The 18,503-nt window shown below is 44.6% G+C and overlaps 1 protein-coding gene across 1 annotated transcript in view; it reads right to left on the reverse strand.

Moving 5' to 3' along the window:
• grm1b (glutamate receptor, metabotropic 1b) overlaps positions 1-18,503 on the reverse strand; it is a gene marked incomplete at both ends in the record, with an annotated part of 47,711 nt that overhangs the window by 12,249 nt on the left and 16,959 nt on the right. Inside the window, 2 exons of the mRNA XM_083633820.1 lie at positions 2,390-2,636; positions 7,281-7,516. Coding sequence (XP_083489946.1) covers positions 2,390-2,636; positions 7,281-7,516 — 483 coding nt within the window. The remainder of the gene's footprint in view (positions 1-2,389; positions 2,637-7,280; positions 7,517-18,503) is intronic.

Raw genomic sequence — 18,503 nt, forward strand, 5'->3', positions numbered from 1 at the left:
CTCAACGGCTTCCTTGTTTTGCTCGGGAGTACAAAAAAACTTTAATTGGTGATTTTTTACATTTGTTGTGTGCGCAGCCCACCACTCAACAGCTTTTAAAGTTTTAGCTATGTTTAGTTCAAGGAAAATGACACTGGTCTATGGGAGTGAACGGAGCTATTTCCCCCGTGATAGGCGTGGCCTATTTCATGCAGTGTCTCTATCCATGACTCTGAACTACAAAGGTGGAGGCTGGGGTGGTGGAGGCAAAGCATTGCCAGCAGCAGCGGTGTGAGGCAGCATATAGGTGAGCAAGATCAGAGTAAGAGGAGGCCATATTTAAATGGACCGCCTTGTTGTGAGAATGGATGTGATTGGTGAATGTTTAAACGCTGATCCAATCAATGGGCTGTCAGCTGATTACAGCTAGGGTGTGTAGCCTATGACTTCCGTGTCCTGCATGAACTACTGCGAGGCTTCATTCGTTTTTATGGTAACGCTTTAGAATACAGCCCGCAACTTACAAGGTATGTACAGGGTAACAAAATCTGAATTTACAGGGTAAGTACAGGGTAACAAAATCTGAACTTACAGGGTAAGTACAGGGTAACAAAATCTGAACTTACAGGGTAAGTACAGGCTAACAAAATCTAAACTTACAGGGTAAGTACAGGGTAACAAAATCTGAATTTACAAGGTAAGTACAGGGTACCAAAATCTGAATTTACGGAATAACTACAGAATAAGTTCTCCTAAATTGAAATGAAATTGAAATGAATATTTCTCATAGGTCATACCCTGTAACAACAGAATAGGTACCCGGTAGTTACAAGACGGTAAAAGTTCTTTATAAGTCCCCCTTTATTACCCCCTTATTCCATAAATTCAGATTGTGTTACCCTGTACTTACCCTGTAAATTAAGATTTTGTTACGCTGTACTTTTTTTTTTTACTTTATTTATACAGGGGGAGTCTCACTGGGAGCAATGCTCTCTTTTTCAGGAGCACCCTGTTCATATTCACACACATTCACACCTGGAGGCTGACCAGTACAACCACAGTCTGATCTGCTGGCCACTGATCAGCTCCACTGGAGCAGTTGGGGTTAAGGGCCTTACTTAAGAGCTAGTGATGCACGGGTCAGGGTTTTTTAAGGTCCGTCAGGGTTTTTTAAGGCCCGCCCCAACCCAACCCGTCATTGGAGCCAGCCCGCCCCGCCCAGCCTGTTAAAATATCTGAAAATTCCGAACCCAGCCCAACCCAGCAGCCCACAACGGCCAATTTAATGTAATATGTCTCCGGACTCAGGAGGAGCACAGCGGAGCTCTCCAAGGTGTGCAAAGCAGCTAATAACTCTGTCTCTCTCCCCCCTCTCTCTCTCACACACACAGACACTCGCATGCTGCCGTGCGCGACAACAGTTGTACTGCTCTGGATGCGTTGCGCGGCTTCTTTCATGTCGTTGATTTCTTTCTGCTCCGTTACAAACTCCGCTATTATCGGTCTTTCTTCAATTAATCCAAGGTCTTCAAATGGAGGTAACAGGTAGAGGAAGGCTACAGAAACACTTCTTATTCTTCCCCATTTCTTTTAATTACCTCATGCGCTTTAAATTGGTCACGTTTGCAGCAGGGGCAGACGGCTTGCAGATACGGCTTTAGGCTTTGCTGTCTGATTTCTTTTAATTACCTCATGCGCTCTCAATTGGTCACGTAGCCTACTCACGTTGCAGTAAAGTTGACAAATAGATCACAGTCGAGTCCACAACAGAAAATCTGCGGTGGCATTAGTTTTATGGTCACTTCAAATAATAATTACAGCAAATAATCCTTCCAAAATGTTTGTTTTGAGAGCACATAGGCTACCTCACTGAAGTGTTTATTTACTCCATGTAGGCTATAGAGAGGGCTTCAGAGTCTGATTGTGTGTACCTACTGTGAGAGAGAGTTAACGTCTTAAGGTTAATTACTCTGCGTGTTTCACTGCTCTAAATGATTTAATAATGTTGCTTTGTCACGTTCTGAGCCTGCTCCGCCCGCACCCGCGATATTTTCATAATTTGCCAACCCAGACCGCCTGCGGGGGCGGGCCAGCCCGCGGGACCCGGCGGGTTCTGGGTGACCCGCGCATATTAAGAGCACCTCAGTGATGGTAATCAGGGAGGGGCAAGCGCTGCCTTTTCACATTCCCCAGCCAGATTGATCCTGCCGGTCCCGGGGATTGAACCGACGGCCTTCCGGCCACAAGCTCGCTTCTCTAACCGTTGGGCCACCACTGCCCCGTACTTACCCTTTAAGTTGCGGGCTGTATTCCAACGCGTTATCGTTTTTTAAAACTTTATTATTATACCAACAGTAGCTTACCTATTAGCAGAAATACGAAAGATGACAGTAAGGGAAGTTCCATGTACCTCCCAGGCGAGTCCCCGTCTTCGTTGAACCATATGTCCTCACCAGAAACCCCCGCGAAGGACGTCTTGAGCAGGAACTCCAGTAACTGGCTGCCGTCGACGGGCTCCATGGCCTCACACAGCCCCACGTGGCCGGGGCACAGGTGGGTGTGCATGTCGTGCAGCCCGTGGGCCATGGCATAGATGGCGTTGATGACGAAGCCCATCTTGCTGTCCTGAACGTAGTTTTCCTCCAGACTTTCATAACCTGCCCAAACATGAGAGCTGGATGAAGACAACGTTCTCCTTTGTCTTTTGGACAGACGTGTGCAGGAGAGCATTGCAGGAGCACTTCATTGTTGCAAGCGTTAGCATGTTATGTGTTTACGCAGTATAACACTGCATATATAATATCACCTCATGTCAATCAGCTCTATAGAGAGGCCAAAGTGAACGTCACTTCCTGCTTCAGCACTGTACCAGAGATTTTCATCCGCCGTTTATTTTCCCATAGACATTTCGTAAAAATGCTTATAAAAAATAGTTGTACTTGTTCAAACCAAACGGTTCAGATATATTTAGAAACGGGAGAGAGCGCATAACTTAACTCGGACGTAAAAGAAAAGAAAAGCGGATTTAAAGAAAATATTTTTTCTATGTGTTTTTTTTTTAGTTTTGGTCCGACTGAAATGTTCTATGGTCTCTCCCGAATCTAACTATAGCTAAACCGTTTGGTTTGACCAAGTAAAACTATTTTTTATACACATTTTTACGAAATGTCTATGGGAAAATAAACGGCGGATGAAAATCTCTGGTACAGTGCTGAAGCAGGAAGTGACGTTCACTTTGGCCTCTCTATAGCTGTGGCTAGCATGAAATAACATAATACAAAGGAGTGATAGGGTGAATTCAGGCAGCAGGCAACATGCCTCTTTGCCTCTGTGGGTGAACGCTTTAAAACAGTGGTTCTCAAAGTGGGCTCCGGGGACCCCCAGGGGTCCTTGAGGTGGTTCCAAGGGGTCCCCAGCAGAAAGAGGAATAATTCGTTTTCACAATAATTCCATCCATGAGTACAAGACAATAATAATGAATTTCTCTTTTTTTGGTCGTGGGTTTCATACACGTTCTGTACTAAACCATCTAAAAGCAAAAATCGTATCAGATGGGGGGAACCCTGGGAGAAAACCTTATCAAAAAGGGGGCTCCGTGGTCTCATTTGTGTCAGTTTAGGGGTCCTTCACGTGAAAAAGTTTGAGAGCCACTGCTTTACAAGACTTGAAGCACTAGAATGTGGCTTCAAAGAAACATCATGACCAGACTATTCACCTTATGCAGGCCCGCCCACTTGACCCATTGTATCGCGACTTCCTGTTCAAAACGCCGGCTGTTTCACCTGCTCAAACTAGTCTGACTCGCCTGGTCAAACCTAGTTGGACTCACATTATACGTCAGACTAGGTTTATGAGTCACAGGAAGTGTAAACACAATCGGAACCTCCGATTGTATTTACACTTCCGGTTAGTCCCTCGAGCCAGACGGTCTCTTCTGAATAAGGTGAATACCCTTTTTTTTTCACAATTCAGGACTCAATTAGAATAGGTCTAAGGTGGTGTCTAATCAAGCGGGAATAGAAAGCGATTCTTCTCATTGACTTGGATCGGACGTTCTCTCATCGTTGCGTTTTTTTTTCCTCGTACAAATGAAATATGGTGGATGAATGAGACGACTGATATTCTGATACAAACAGTGACGTTCCAAACACACCCTATCATTTCAATGTAACGCAAGCTAGAAGCAGCACAAGCATGTATTTATTTGCTCTGTGATTATTATAATAACCAACTTCCTATTAGTCAACAATGCCATCAAAGACTACGTACAGGGTTTTGGGTACAGCAATGGACCATGTACGTATAGTTAGCAGCTCCTTGGGCTGATGAGCACCAGAGCGTAGGACACTCTAGCATCAAGTCATCTGTCAATTCAATGCATTGCCAAAATTCATAAATGTATATTCATAGTGCTAGCAAGACTGGTTAGGAATGCTCGTACATTTATCACTCCCAAGTTAATAACTTGGCTTGGCATATTAATTTAAATCAAAATTAATTTAAAAAATAATTAAAATAATTAAAAAGGATGGGTGGGGGGGGGGGATTAGGGTAGGGAAAGGAAGCTACGGATAGGAAGGTCATAGAGAGAGTCAGGGTTGGAGGGGTGGGTAGGGGGAGTGGCTAAGGGGATGTGGGTGGTGGGAGGGATTGTGTGGTTAGGAATGGGGCGGGGCTAAGGAATAGGGGCTGTAACTAGGGGTAGGAAGGTCGTAGAGAGTCGGGGTTTGAGGGGCGGGTAGGGGGAGTGGCTAGGGGCGTGTGGGTGGTGGGAGGGGGTGTGGTCAGGAAGGGGGGCTAGGGAAAAGGGGCCATAGCTAGGGATAGGAAGGTCATAGAGAGTCAGGGTTCCAGGGGTGGGTAGGGGGAGTGGCTGGGAGGATGTGGGTGGCTTAGGGCGGGTAGGCGTAGGACCAGGTTCCATGTTGAAAACGATTGCCTAAAGTGCCATAAGGCTGAATGGCCACACCACGGCGCTGTGGGCTTCAAGGTATTTGCGCTTGTTTATTAACTGTGCGTCAGGCTGGATTCACAAATGCGCCCAACAAGACTTAAAGCCCCATTCAGCAACTTTTCCAAGTTTTGCTATTGGAGAAACTGCGCCCTCTGCAGTGCAATAGTATCGATAACGATATCGCCGTTCAAAGTCAACAAAACACCGCGCCAGAAAGCCCTATGTACATGTTGTGACATCGGGTACTCACCACGTGATGAAATAATAATCCATAGTTCCGTGAAACATCATTTTCGTAGCAAATCCGAATCGAGTTACTTCCTGGTTTCCAGGAACACAACGCTGCCGCTGTAGAGCGCATGCGCGCATCTTGCCACGGGACGTGGCAGACAAACTGCTTAGTCCCAGGGCTGGCCAATGGAGGGCGGTGTGTGGGATAAATAAAGGCGAGAGTCTCCCTATTACAAGTCAATCTACCATGTCCTATGACTAAAAAGATCTTATACTACAGTAAAAAATTTCAAAAAAAATTACTGATTGAGGCTTTAAGTGAAAAGTAACTGCATGATACTCGGGAAGGGGCGGAGTTATCCAGGCTGACGCACTCTGTGAACATCATCCATTGCTGATGTGTTTGTTGCGCGGGCGGACTAAATCAAATCATGTTCATTAAAGGGTGCACGCACACGCGCACACACACACACACACACACACACACACACACACACACACACACACACACACACACACACACACACACACTCACACACACACACAGACACACACACACACACACACAGGCACACACACACACAGACACACGCACACACACACACGCACACGCACACACACACACACACACACACACACACACACACACAGACAGACACACACAGACACACACCACACACACACACACACACAGACACACACACACAAGTCACGATGAAATATGGCAGCATGCAAGCAGTGTGATTTGTCAAATGCATGATAGCTGAACCCTCTGTCCAAAACTCCAGAAGAAACATTTCACATACATTCTTTCACATGAGTCAAATACAAATGGATGTGCATTATGTGTCAGTGTGCGCACAGTGGCTTTAATGGCTGTTATGTGTCAACAACATGCAACTTAAAGCCAGACCAGCCAGTCGCCATCTCACTCAAATGTTATTGGGCTGTTATACAGCGATATTAGGACCGGAACGGGTGTGAGAGCACACAATGACCGTCCGGACCGGACCAGAACCAGAACCAGTTGTTGTTGAGCTCTCACTGTGGTGAAGGAGAAACATCCCAATAGCTTCATATAGTAGAGGTCAACTGAGATTAATGGTGTAGTTAATTTCAGAAACAATGATCACTGGCCCACTTAAATTCCAAGATTTCAATATCGGATCAAAATAATTTATAATATAAAAAAATGTAATATCAGTCAACCTCTATGTATATTGCCCAAGTGAGGTGCATTTATGCGTCCGTTCAGAGAGAGATACACTCACCGTTTTGGAGCTCTACACCCAAAAAAAACAACAACACAAAACGATAGAAGTGACAGAACAGCAAAGAATAACTCTGTCTCCATTTATGAGTGAGAAAGAAATAGTCTTAATCACATTGAAACACAAAGTGGATTGTAGGAATGGGTGAAGGAAGAGAAGCTCTATTCTTGTAAATCATATGCAAATACCGCAAAGGAAATAAGATCAAATCAACAGATGCAATGGCAAAAACAAATTCATTTGGAGAACCTCTGAGTGTCGTCAAACTGAAATGTATAAGAATGATTTTGTTTATTGCTGCATGCATCATTTTATATTTACGTTTATCAATACATTTATCTCTGGAATTGTCTCTCTGGAATGAACGGGAATATTTCAGAAAGCGGTCGCAACCGCCTCATACCTTCAGTTTTGAAAACGTAAATATTAAACAGGCTTGTATTTCACATGTAGAAGCAATTATGTCAAAAGTTTTTTTTTTCTTTTTTTGGGGGGGGGGGGAAACATGCTTGCCGAGCATTGTTTCGAGGAACCAAGGGCTTCAGCTGATGCATTTTACTTTCTTCCTTTTTTTAAGTGAAAATAATTCAATTTACCTAGGTCATCCTCTGTTAAGCCCAGACGTGACAGAAATGAACAATGTGAAAAGAGATGCGTTATTGGACTGACTTAAAGAGGATTCTACCCTGTGGCAGTCTAATTCATAATTAAAGAAAGTGTTCCAGTTCATGGGGCCTTTTGGCGCCCTCCTCTGGGCATTGCACACATCAGAACAGACAGTTCAGAGAGAAAAAGCCGGTGTGCAGGGAACATCACGTTCCCCCCTCACGGGTCTGTTGATCTACCTGAGCAGTTCCGTGCATAATGGAGGTTCTCCTGCGGGTGTCCGTAGAGGCGGCACTGAAAGCGGTACTGCCAGAACTCGGGGAACCAGGGGTTGCGCGTGTTGGTGCTGAGCCTGAGCTTCAGGAAGTAGTCGTCAAAGGAGGTGACCTCTTCGGACTGCAGCTTCACCGTGAGGCCGCCCGCCGCCTCCGGCTCGTAGCCCTCCACCACCTCGTCTCTGTCTGCCCAGCCGTCACTGAGGAGGGGCGAGCAAACAGCACACATTTTCTATTTATTTTTTTGTTTTATTGTACACATTCAAGTGAACAATAACAATATGTACACATTAGTGATGCGCGGGTCAGGGTTTTTTTAACGGCCGCACCAACCCAACCCGTCATTGGAGCCAGTCCGCCCCGCCCGGCCCGGCCCGTTAAAATATCTGAAAATGCCGAACCCAACCCAACCCATCAGCCCGCAACGGCCAATTTAATGTAATATGTCTCCGGACTCACGCTGAGCGCAGCAGAGCTCCTCTAAGGTGAGCAAACGTCTCTCTCCACCACCCCTCTCGCTTTCTCACACACACACAGACACTCGCATGCGTGCGCGACAACAGTTTTACTGCTCTGGATGAGTTGCGCGGCTGCTTTCATGCCGTTGATTTCTTTCTGCTTCGTCTGCGTTACAAACTCCGCTATTATCGGTCTTTCTTCAATTAATTCAAGGTCTTCAAATGGAGGTAGCAGGTAGAGGTAGGCTACAGAAACACTTCTTATTCTTTCCCATTTCTTTTAACACCTTGAGTGCCATGGACGAGATATCTCGTCTTACATAATCCGACCGTTGAGTGCCAAAGACGAGATATCTCGTCTTACATAAACATTTTTTTTTTTTGACGGTGGGACATCAATCAACCCCTTTTAGGTCTTCTATATCAATCTTGGAGGAAGAGAATGTGTATAATCTATTTTACCGACCACTAAGTGGCGACAGTTCTCTCCCAAGACAGAGAGAAAGCCACAGCCACGGGTCCGCTGCAGAAAGCCAGTCTAATTTTTAAGGAAATAGCTGGGCGAAAACTCTTTCGATTTCACACACACACACACACACACACACACACACACACACACACACACACACACGCGCGCGCGCGCGCGCACACACACACACTCGAGTACCTTTGCGCATAAATAAGACCAGAATCGCAAAAGCTTCTTCAAAGCTCTCAGCCGAAACGAACGAGCCAGTCCACAGTCCAGACTGCCCGAAAGCGGCCGCGGAGCCTCCTCCCTCCGCTGCGGAGGGAGGAGTTTGGAGACACACACACACTCTCTCTCTCTCTCTCTCTCTCTCTCTAGTCCCGAGAGAGAGAGAGAGGAGAGAGAGAGAGAGAGAGAGAGAGAGCACACAGAGTGGGAGACAGACACGCTGTGGGGGCAAAGAACGGACAGAGATCTCTTCCTCTCAGAGCCGCGGAGCAACGCGCGAACACACACACACACACACACACACACACACACACACACACAATACAGTATACAGACTTGCCCAAGGGCACCCATAATCACAGGCAGGTGACTGTTCTGCCTGTTTGATTGAATTTCACAAAACTGCGATTATCTCAGCTTCCTGTCTCAGACGCTAAAACCATGCTGTACTCAACGGCTAATATCTACATAACTACTAACTCTGCAAACTAACTCTTTTAGACAGAGAAAGCACACATTCTATTAGTTCTTTTTAGATGATTGGTGTTCACGAAGTCTTAACAGAAAATAATCCTCGGCTCTTGTAAAATGAGCCAGAATCCTCAAAAAAAAACCTGGCACAACTTACCTACAGGATTGAAAAAACGGCTGGCACTCAATGTGTTAATTACCTCATGCGCTTTAAATTGGTCACGTTGCAGTAAAGTTGACAAATAGATCACAGTCGAGTCCACACAGAAAATCTGCGGTGGCATTAGTTTTATGGACACTTCAACTAATACCGTAAATTCCGGACTATAAGGCGCACCGGTCTATAAGCCGCACCTTCAAAGGTGACTATTTTTTTCTTATATAAGCCGCACCGGACTATAAGCCGCGGGTGTTTTGATGTTTAATTACCATATGTAAGGCTTCGTGCACAGAGGGGATTGTCGGGAAAGAGATGGCTGTTTGGGGAAGCTCCCATTTATTAACATTTCAACAAAACAAAAGTCAGGTCACTAATCCCCAGACAAAATCACACATTGTGAGATGCTTAAAAATCACCATCGGCGGGAGCTTACTCCAGATGCTGTGCAGCCAAGAACACAAGTGAAATTCGTTCTCTCGTGACCTGTGGTTCTCAACGTGATGGACGATTCACCTTTCTTGTTAACAGTCCTAGTGAGAGGCAGGTCGAACGTCAAAGGCACTTCATCCATATTTATGATCTGCTCCGGTCCGATGGAATATTCCTTGATCTTTCTTTGTGTGAATTCGCCGAAGTTTGTAATTTTCTCCTGGTAGTCGGGAGGGAGTTGCTGACACAGTCGTCCGCGCCCTGACGGACAGTCCCTTTCGTCTCGGGTTTGTGCATGATCCTTTGCTGCTGCTGCTGTTGTTGTTCCTGTCTCGCTACTGTCTCAGACATGGCTTTCAGGCTCAATCGCCGCCATCGTCGTAACACAGCCAGTTCTCCATCTTTTGAAGCATGATGTTAGATTACAACGAGCTAGTTGTGTGGCTTAGCCTTCCAAAATGTTGCTGTTAGTTTTTTAGAATGTAATACATAGAATTGGGAATGTTACATTCAATTTCATTCAGACTGTCTTTCAGGCTCAATCGCTGCCTTTTTCCCCCCGGAGCGAGGGAGGAGGGAGGGTGTTTTACCGTAGTGGCTGAGAGAGAGTAGTGGCACAGTGCTCCAATCAGGTCGCGAGGCACATTTTTTGCAACATCATCCAATCAGGGTCTCGCTCTCATAATGTCTGTCTTGCTCTCGTTCTGCCTCATACCAACATCCATAGATTTTGGAGGTTCCCGAGTGGCCGTTTGCTGGAAAAATCCATAGATAAGCCGCACCGTTATATAAGCCGCAGGGGGCAAAAAAGGCCAAAAAACGGGAAAAAAGCCGCGGCTTATAGTCCGGAATTTACGGTACTTACAGTGAATAATCCTTCCAATAATGTTGCTTTGTCACGTTCTGAGCCTGCCCCGGCCGCATCCACGATATTTTCATAATTTGCCAACCCAGACTGCCTGCGGGGCGGGCCAGACCGCCTGCGGGGCGGGCCAGACCGCCTGCGGGGCGGGCCAGACCGCCTGTGGGGCGGGCCAGACCGCGGGACCCGGTGGGTTCTGGGTGACCCGCGCATCACTAGTAGTACACATACAAAATGTCCATATCAGGGGTACAACACAACTACTACAAAAAAAAAAAACTTCCAAAAAAGTCCAGTGCAATGTGTCATCATCAGTCCATGTGATATTTATCAAAAATAAATAATATAAATAATAAATAATAATTGCCTTTTTATTTGTAAGTCCTTTTAACGTGGTGCCATATAGAATCAGTTCTTGGTGAAAACCTCCTCTCATGGACGTGGAATTTTCCTAGCAAAACAAAATTAATTGTAAAAAAAAAAACATAAAATCCTTTTTGTTCTCATCACCTTCAAAGCATATAAAAATGTCTTTATCTTGAAATTGGAATGTTTGCCCAGTTTTCCTTCTTATATAATGTTGGATATCTATCCAGAATATTCTGCTATACATACAGTGATAAAACAAATGAGAAATTGATTCTTCCTCTAGACCACAGAAACTACAAGAATATTCAATATACATTTTTGATTTGACAATTCTGGGGACTGGGTTTGGCTTTGGCCAATCCTGGCGTGTTCCGCCCCCAAATCGAGTGGGATTCAGCGTGTTGTGGCGCTCTCCTCGGGAAGAGCCTGGTGACGCGAGGTTAGTGGAGCTACGCGAGTTAGAGCCGCAGGCAGCCAGCTGCCTTTGTGTGGAGCAGAGCGGAGAGTGCAGCCTGTCGGCCTGGAATCTCCGAGGGGCCGGGGTCTGAATTCGGCCTTAACAATGTTAACTAACGTTATCCTGGAATGCGAGTTTAACGAGCCAGTTACATTTCTTTGCATTCTTAGACATTACCGTTTGTTTTATTTTGTATGTTACATACAATTGGCCAAGTTAGTAGTTAGTTTATGGGCTAGAAATTCTGCCAGATGACAGGCACTAGGCGCCATTTTCCCCTTCATTTGGAGGAGAAAATTCTCCTGAAATAAAGATTGATTGACAGCTGCCATGTCGTGATATGATTGGTTGAAATGGGGTAGAAATTTGATAGTGCAACGTGACGTCAGCAAACTGTAGATTACTGTTGATTACTGAAAAATGAAAAATTTTAAATACATTAATAAATAGGGTACACTGAATACCCAGGTATTTGAACTAAAATAAAAACAAATTCATTTTTGGGTTCAGCTCGACTTTAAAAAAACTTTATGGGAACGCGAATTTGGGTTCAGTATGATAATCTTCACAAACGTGAATAACTTGTATGACTTTTGGAAGGTAATTGAATATTTTTTTTACGCGATTTTAGAACGCTTCAAACGGCATTAAAGTTATTCACGTTTGTGAAGAGTATCCTGCTGAACCCAAATTTGCGTTCCCATAAACTTTTGTTAACCACAGACCTTATTTTATGCATGCGTGAAATCCCCATTCTAAAACCCCATAGACTTTTCCACTGACGAACCAAATGGCGGCGATTTCTGGATAAAGCCTACAAAAATACGTCATCCCTGCGGTAATCTATAGTGTTTGGTCAGTAGCATGGGTCCTCCTCTCTGCAGTAGTGAATGTAGGGCCATTTTAACACTTAGGCCTATTTAAAAAAAATCACGTATAGCACCTTATCCACTGTGTTTCCCTTACTATGTCTCCCTGTCAGCCTTCTTACTAAATGCTGTAGAGTAGCTCACTGTACTTGTGAGTCCACAGACACAATCACAAGTGTGGTGAGAATTCACAGATCAGGACAGTCCAATCTGTACCGCACAGTCTGGCGTGGAGAGGATCATGTTCTGCACACAGACAGGGCTTCGTCAGTGTGAATTGGTGACAGTGCTATTCATAGTTCAAGAGAATGATTTGATATACTGTAAGGCTAGCCTGGGTAAACCCAGCCCCCACGTGACCTGCTCTCAGACAGACTCTGCTCACTAGTCACAAGGTGACTAGTGAGCAGGTCTGAGAGCAGGCAGTGGAGCCCAAACTGTACCCCCAAACTGTACCCCCTCAAAGATTCAACCTCCTACTGTGTACTAGGGCTGTCAAAGAATATTCTATATTAAAATATAAAGATTAAAAGAATATTTGAATATGAAAATTAAGAATTTATTATTATTATTGAAAAATATTTTTATTTAACCAGATAAAAAAAAATGGCCAAGAGAGCAACATATACATAGTTTGCCTGGTTATTTAAAAACATTACAAGGCTACTACTATTACTGTATTAGTACTGACTGAATAAATATAGTGGGAGGGGGGGAACAATGTTTATGTTGAAATAAAAAAATGTTTTATGTTCAAATAAATATACCAAGTAGTTATATAAGCTCTCTGGTTGTATTAGTTTGCTTTGCCACGCACGCACACAATTTTTTTTTTTACTTTTCTTAGAATCCACAAACGCTACGGATTAGCCTCCCGAAAATCTGTGTAAACATCGGCGCGGCCTGGGGTCCTTCAGGCTAGAGCGAGGTGCTCGGCGCAGGCGAATGACGTGCAGCGCACAGGCCTTCTTGAGGCATCCTCTCTGCCCATGGTACGCCATGATGGTACGGCATGGTAGGATTGCCTTTTCACCAGGGAGGGTCTGGTGAGACGAAGGAGGAGCGCGGCCGGGAAAACCACAGGGCCTGAGCCTCCATCCAGGTCTTTCAATGCTGCGGTGTAGCACTAGCTCTATTGCAGCGGATTGGGTGTGATCAGCCCTTCCGCGGGCAACGTTGCAGACAGAGTAGGAAGGCTGATCCGTAGCGGCTGCTTCTGGGACACGGGTCGGGGTCTTAATTGGCCTCGGCTGGGTCTACTGGGCGAGGGTGTATGATGTTGATAGACCCGTAACACCTTACGACCCCAGCTAACATCACTGATGTCCCAGCGCATACTGTAGTATGTATTTTGAAAGTATATATATATATATATATATATATATATATATATATATATATATATATATATATATTTTAGTATTCGAATATATTCGAACTAATATGTTTTGCTTCGAGGGAATATTCAAATATGATTTTGGGACAATTTTGACAGTCCCCATACCTCCAGAAGGTACTACAGGTGTGTTTGTTTGTTTGTTTGTTTTTGTGTACCCCCCAGTGTAACCACTTTGAGAATAAGTGCTGTAGGGTCATTTATTTTGTAAAAGGGCTTAGATGGGATTCAATTATAGAGTTAATCTTCTCACCAGAGACATGAGACATAACACGCGTTAGGTTTGAATCACAGCCAGTGAAAGCTTCCTTTACTTGTGCAGTGTATTTTCACTGCTCCGCCATTTTGCATTCGGCTGCGTTGTTGCGTCACTTTTTGGTTGTGTGAGTCAGACATGAAGGAGGCGGAAAACAAAGCATTATGAAGAAGGCTTAAAGGAACATTGAGTTCCAAACAGAATCTCAACAACAACATGAAAAGACTACAAATAGGTTTGAGAGAGGAGGAAATGCAATAATCCAACGATACATTACTCTGAGAAACTGAAAACATGCAATGATGGTCCAATGAATAAAGAGTATTAAAGTATGAGACCGTGGGCCTTAAAAGCAGCATGATTTTTCACCTTCACTCTTATTCAAACTATTAACACATTCACTGCCAGCCTTTTTTTTTTTACTGTAGGTAGGTTCTGCCAGAGGTTTTTTTTGAGGATTCTGGCTCATTTTATAAGAGCCGAGGATTATTTTCTGCTTTGACTTTGTGAACACAAAGTTCACAAAAGTACTAATAGAATGTGTGCTTTCTCTGTCTAAAATAGTTAGTTTGTAGAGTTAGTAGTTATGTAGATATTAGCCGTTGAGTACAGCATGGTTTCAGCGTCTGAGAGTGAAAGCTGAGATAATCGCAGTTTTGTGAAATTCAATCAAACAGGCAGAACAGTCACTTTAACCATTTATTTTTGGCATCAGTGAGAGATCAGACATCTAAACAATATAGTTCTGAACGCCCTCTCCTTCAAACTCCTCCCTCCGTGGGCGTGTCTGGTGGCTTTCAGCCTGCGTTTGTCACAAGCGAGTGTTCTGCTGCTGCTGCTGCTGCTGCGAGTTTGAGCAGCCTCCCTCCCTGGCAGCGAGTGTGGATAGGGCTCACTTGTTTCTTGGGTTTGAGAGCTTTGATGAAGCTTTGTGCGATTCTAGGCTTTATGCTGCGTGTTTCAAAGTGTGTTTTCCACCCAGTCTATTTTTGGAATCCCCCACCGCCAGCTCCCAGCGCGATAATGCGCGAAAGTGAAAGCGTTTTCGCCAATCCATTTTACAGTAGAGAATGGTTTCCTCGCGCGTTACCCTACAGTTTTGGCTCTGCTTTTCCTAGTGTGGAGAGCACTGTCGCCACTTAGTGGGTCCGTGGAATGGGTTGTACACGTTCGCTGACTCCAATATTTTTATAGGAGACGTGGGGAGCGTTGATCCACGTCCCACCGTCAAAAAAAAAAAATTTTTTTTTAAGATAACTCGTCTTTGGCAGTGAACCGTTGGATTCTGTAAGCCGAGATAACTCGTCAATGGCAGTGAACGTGTTAATTTAACTATAACTGAAAGCAAAAATATTTCATTCACTGAGCCTTCCCTCAAACTGTTTGAGCCCCCCTGTGAGGGGGAGGGCACCTCCCACTTTGGAATCCTCTAAACTGGAGTGTTATAGTGTTCAGGCTAAGATCAGACTAGAATAGAGTATGATGGACCACCTCCAGGACCTGCATGCAGCCAGGACACTGAAGCGGTCTCGCAAGATCATGGCCGACCCCTCCCACCCTGGCCACAAACTCTTTAAGACACGCCCCCACGGCAAGAGACTGAGGTCTGCCAAGACCAGAACCACCCGCCACAAGACCAGCTTCTTCCCAACTGCCATCAGCCTCACCAACAAGGCCCGGAAACCCCTTCCGCCAAGGGCCTCACCAACAACCCCTCCCCCCGCCCACACACACACAAACTCACTACCTCCTCCTAAACTCAACTGAACTCCCCCCCCCCCTCCCCCCATAAAACTGTAACTCATATCTAATTGAATGCCTGTCTAACTGGGACTGTAAATTCATGTAAATTCCCTGCACATTTAATGCCTATTTAACTTAGCCTGTAAATTTCATGTACATTCAATGTAAACTCTTATTTAACTCCGACTGTAAATTCATGTAAATCCACTGCCTATTTAACGTCTATTTAACTCTGTAAGTCTGTAAATCTCATGTAAATCCAACATAAATTCATATTTATCATCCACAGAACACTTCACCACTCATGTACATATTGTATATATTTACTCGGTTTGATTGCACTTGCAACTTTGTGATTGTCTTTAGTTATCTTCCTACTTCTTATCTCTGTATATTGATGTGACCGCTACGCTGCATACAGACACTTTTAGACAAATATGTAACTTGCATACTGTGGCAATACAAGTGATTCTGATTCTGATAGGGCAGACTAGGTTGTAGATTAGCTAGACTCCTGTGTGCTGGTTGGTTCAGGTTAATGGCTAGAATAATCAATTGCTATTGTTGTGTCAGCTAGACTTAGCTAGACATATTCTCTGTGAAGTCCTCTGAGACATGCTTGTGAATTAGGGCTATACAAATAAACTTGACTTGACAATATCAAATAAACTACCGTAATAGCAAAGGCATCCCATGCCAGCAGTGACCAGAGACAATATATCATTATTGCAGATATATTGGATATATATATACTGTATGTTTCTACTAATTCAAGGAATCTCTGTCTGTATGTGTGTCTATAGGCTATGTGTGTCTGTACAGTATGTGTGTGTCTGTGTGTGTGTGTGTGTGTGTGTGTGTGTGTGTGTGTGTGTGTGTGTATTTATCGCATATCTCTCGAACCGTTCATCCGATCGCCTTCACACTTGGCAAGTGTGCTGCCGGGAACCCGAGAGAGTGCAGTGTGAAATTTGGTGGCAATTGGACACGCTCGTAGTCATAGCGCCACCTACTGGCTACACCAGAAATGGTTTGTAACTCTGACTGTACATGGTCAAATCTGCCTAATTTGTCCTTCATTGTTCAGTTTTGTGTTCACACTTTGAATCTAGCAAGATGATCTAAACCAGGGGTGTCAAACATACGGCCCCGGGGCCAGAACCGGCCCGCCAAAGGGTCCAATCCGGCCCCCAGGATGACTTTGCAAAGTGTGAAAATTGCATTGAGAATTCCATTCCAATTTTTTTACGCTCGGGATTTGACACCTAATATTTGATGCACTTGTGAAGGCGAAGAGGTAGCAGGTTTCAGGAGCAAGTTACAATATGAAGTAGGAGATCCATGTTTGCTGTATTCATTAGCCTACTAAATAAATGGTCATCTATTTTCAATACCCTTGAATATAGAGAAGAATTGCCGTCAATTCAGTTACAGACAGTAGGTTTGATATGAGAGGCCTATGGTAGCTGAGAGAACCTTATATTATGTGAAAACGTGTTCTTAGAATGTACCCGTAGGCCTGATGTTTACTAAAAGACACTAAAGGAAAATTGTTATTTATAGAGATGTTGTTATTTATAGGTTATTTATGCATCGCTTTTCTTTGTCTAGTCTGGCCCACTTGAGACCACATTGGACCCCATGTGGCTAAAATGAGTTTGACACCCCTGATTTAAACGCTGTTTCAGAGGACCTTTACTTCCTCCTAAGAGCACAATTCTGGGGGTCAAAACCCCAAAACTTGTCTTGGCATGAAAATGGAAAAATATAAAGATACTGAATATGAATTGTACTGAACCTATCAGCTAGCCAACAGTGCATGTTATGGTCGAGCTGGCACTGTAAAGAACTGACTGTCCAGCATGACAGCATCAACAGTACCCTGACCATCTGCTGCGCAGCATCACAGTCCCTCTATTCCAACACACTGTGTGCCAAGAACCTACAGCTCTGACGTGCGCGCGCCAAATCAGAGCGCAAACCGCTCTCTATGTACAGTACAGTAAAGCGTCATTGACATATGTCTGAAGGCAACTGTGATTATCATATATTTATGTACTAATTTCAGTGTGGGAGGGGAGGGACTATATCATCAAAAGAGCTGAATCTACATTTCTGACGTTGGCAAACACAAGTAGCATTATTTAGATTTATGTAAATCTGTGAATATCCTCTTATGAAATGGTTTCATTTTGTGGGAAGACAGACACAAAGCGGAACAGTTTGAGAGAAATCTCTATAAATCTCAATAAATCCTGCTTCAAATCCATCGTTCCATCACATCCCAAAACGGCGACTACTTTGCTTGACAGTTGAGCAGACACGTTCCCCATTGTTGGAGAGGATGAGATGATGGGGATCTGTGGTGCGAGGACAGCCATCTCCTTCATCCTCCGCACAGCAGAGAAGATGGATGGCTGATGACCAGCAGCACCTCGGGCCTTTTGATTGGCCCGATGCACAGGCCTTTTGATTGGCCCGATGCACAGGCCGGCATGTGTTCAGTTACTGCATTGCTCTAAAAAAACTTCCCCCCCCCCCCCCCCTTTTTCAGACGTCTCCTTGACCCAGAAAGAACACAGAGACGCACCGAAAACTCACGTCCTCCTTCTCTTCTGTGGAGAATTTAGTGTCAGTGCTGCAGTTCAACTGGAAGGAGTCACAGGGACTGGAGGGACTGGAGGGACCAGAGGCTTGTAGTCACAGGGACTGCAGGCTTTTCAAGTTCTCTGCATTTTTACATCATGCATTTCGTCGTGTGGGCTTCCGGAGTGGATTCCGACCAGTAGGAGCTTAGCTCCAGTTCTCATCAGAACTTAGTGAATAGAATCGTCACGCGTGAAAATGGGCTGAGCAGCCTGCTCTCAGTAGATTAACCAGAACAAGATGAAAATGGGCTGAGCAGCCTGCTCTCAGTAGATTAACCAGAACAAGATGAAAATGGGCTGAGCAGCCTGCTCTCAGTAGATTAACCAGAACAAGATGAAAATGGGCTGAGCAGCCTGCTCTCAGTAGATTAA

This window comes from Poromitra crassiceps, assembly GCF_964638095.1.
Source record: "Poromitra crassiceps genome assembly, chromosome: 3".
Taxonomy (NCBI): Eukaryota; Metazoa; Chordata; class Actinopteri; order Beryciformes; family Melamphaidae; genus Poromitra; species Poromitra crassiceps.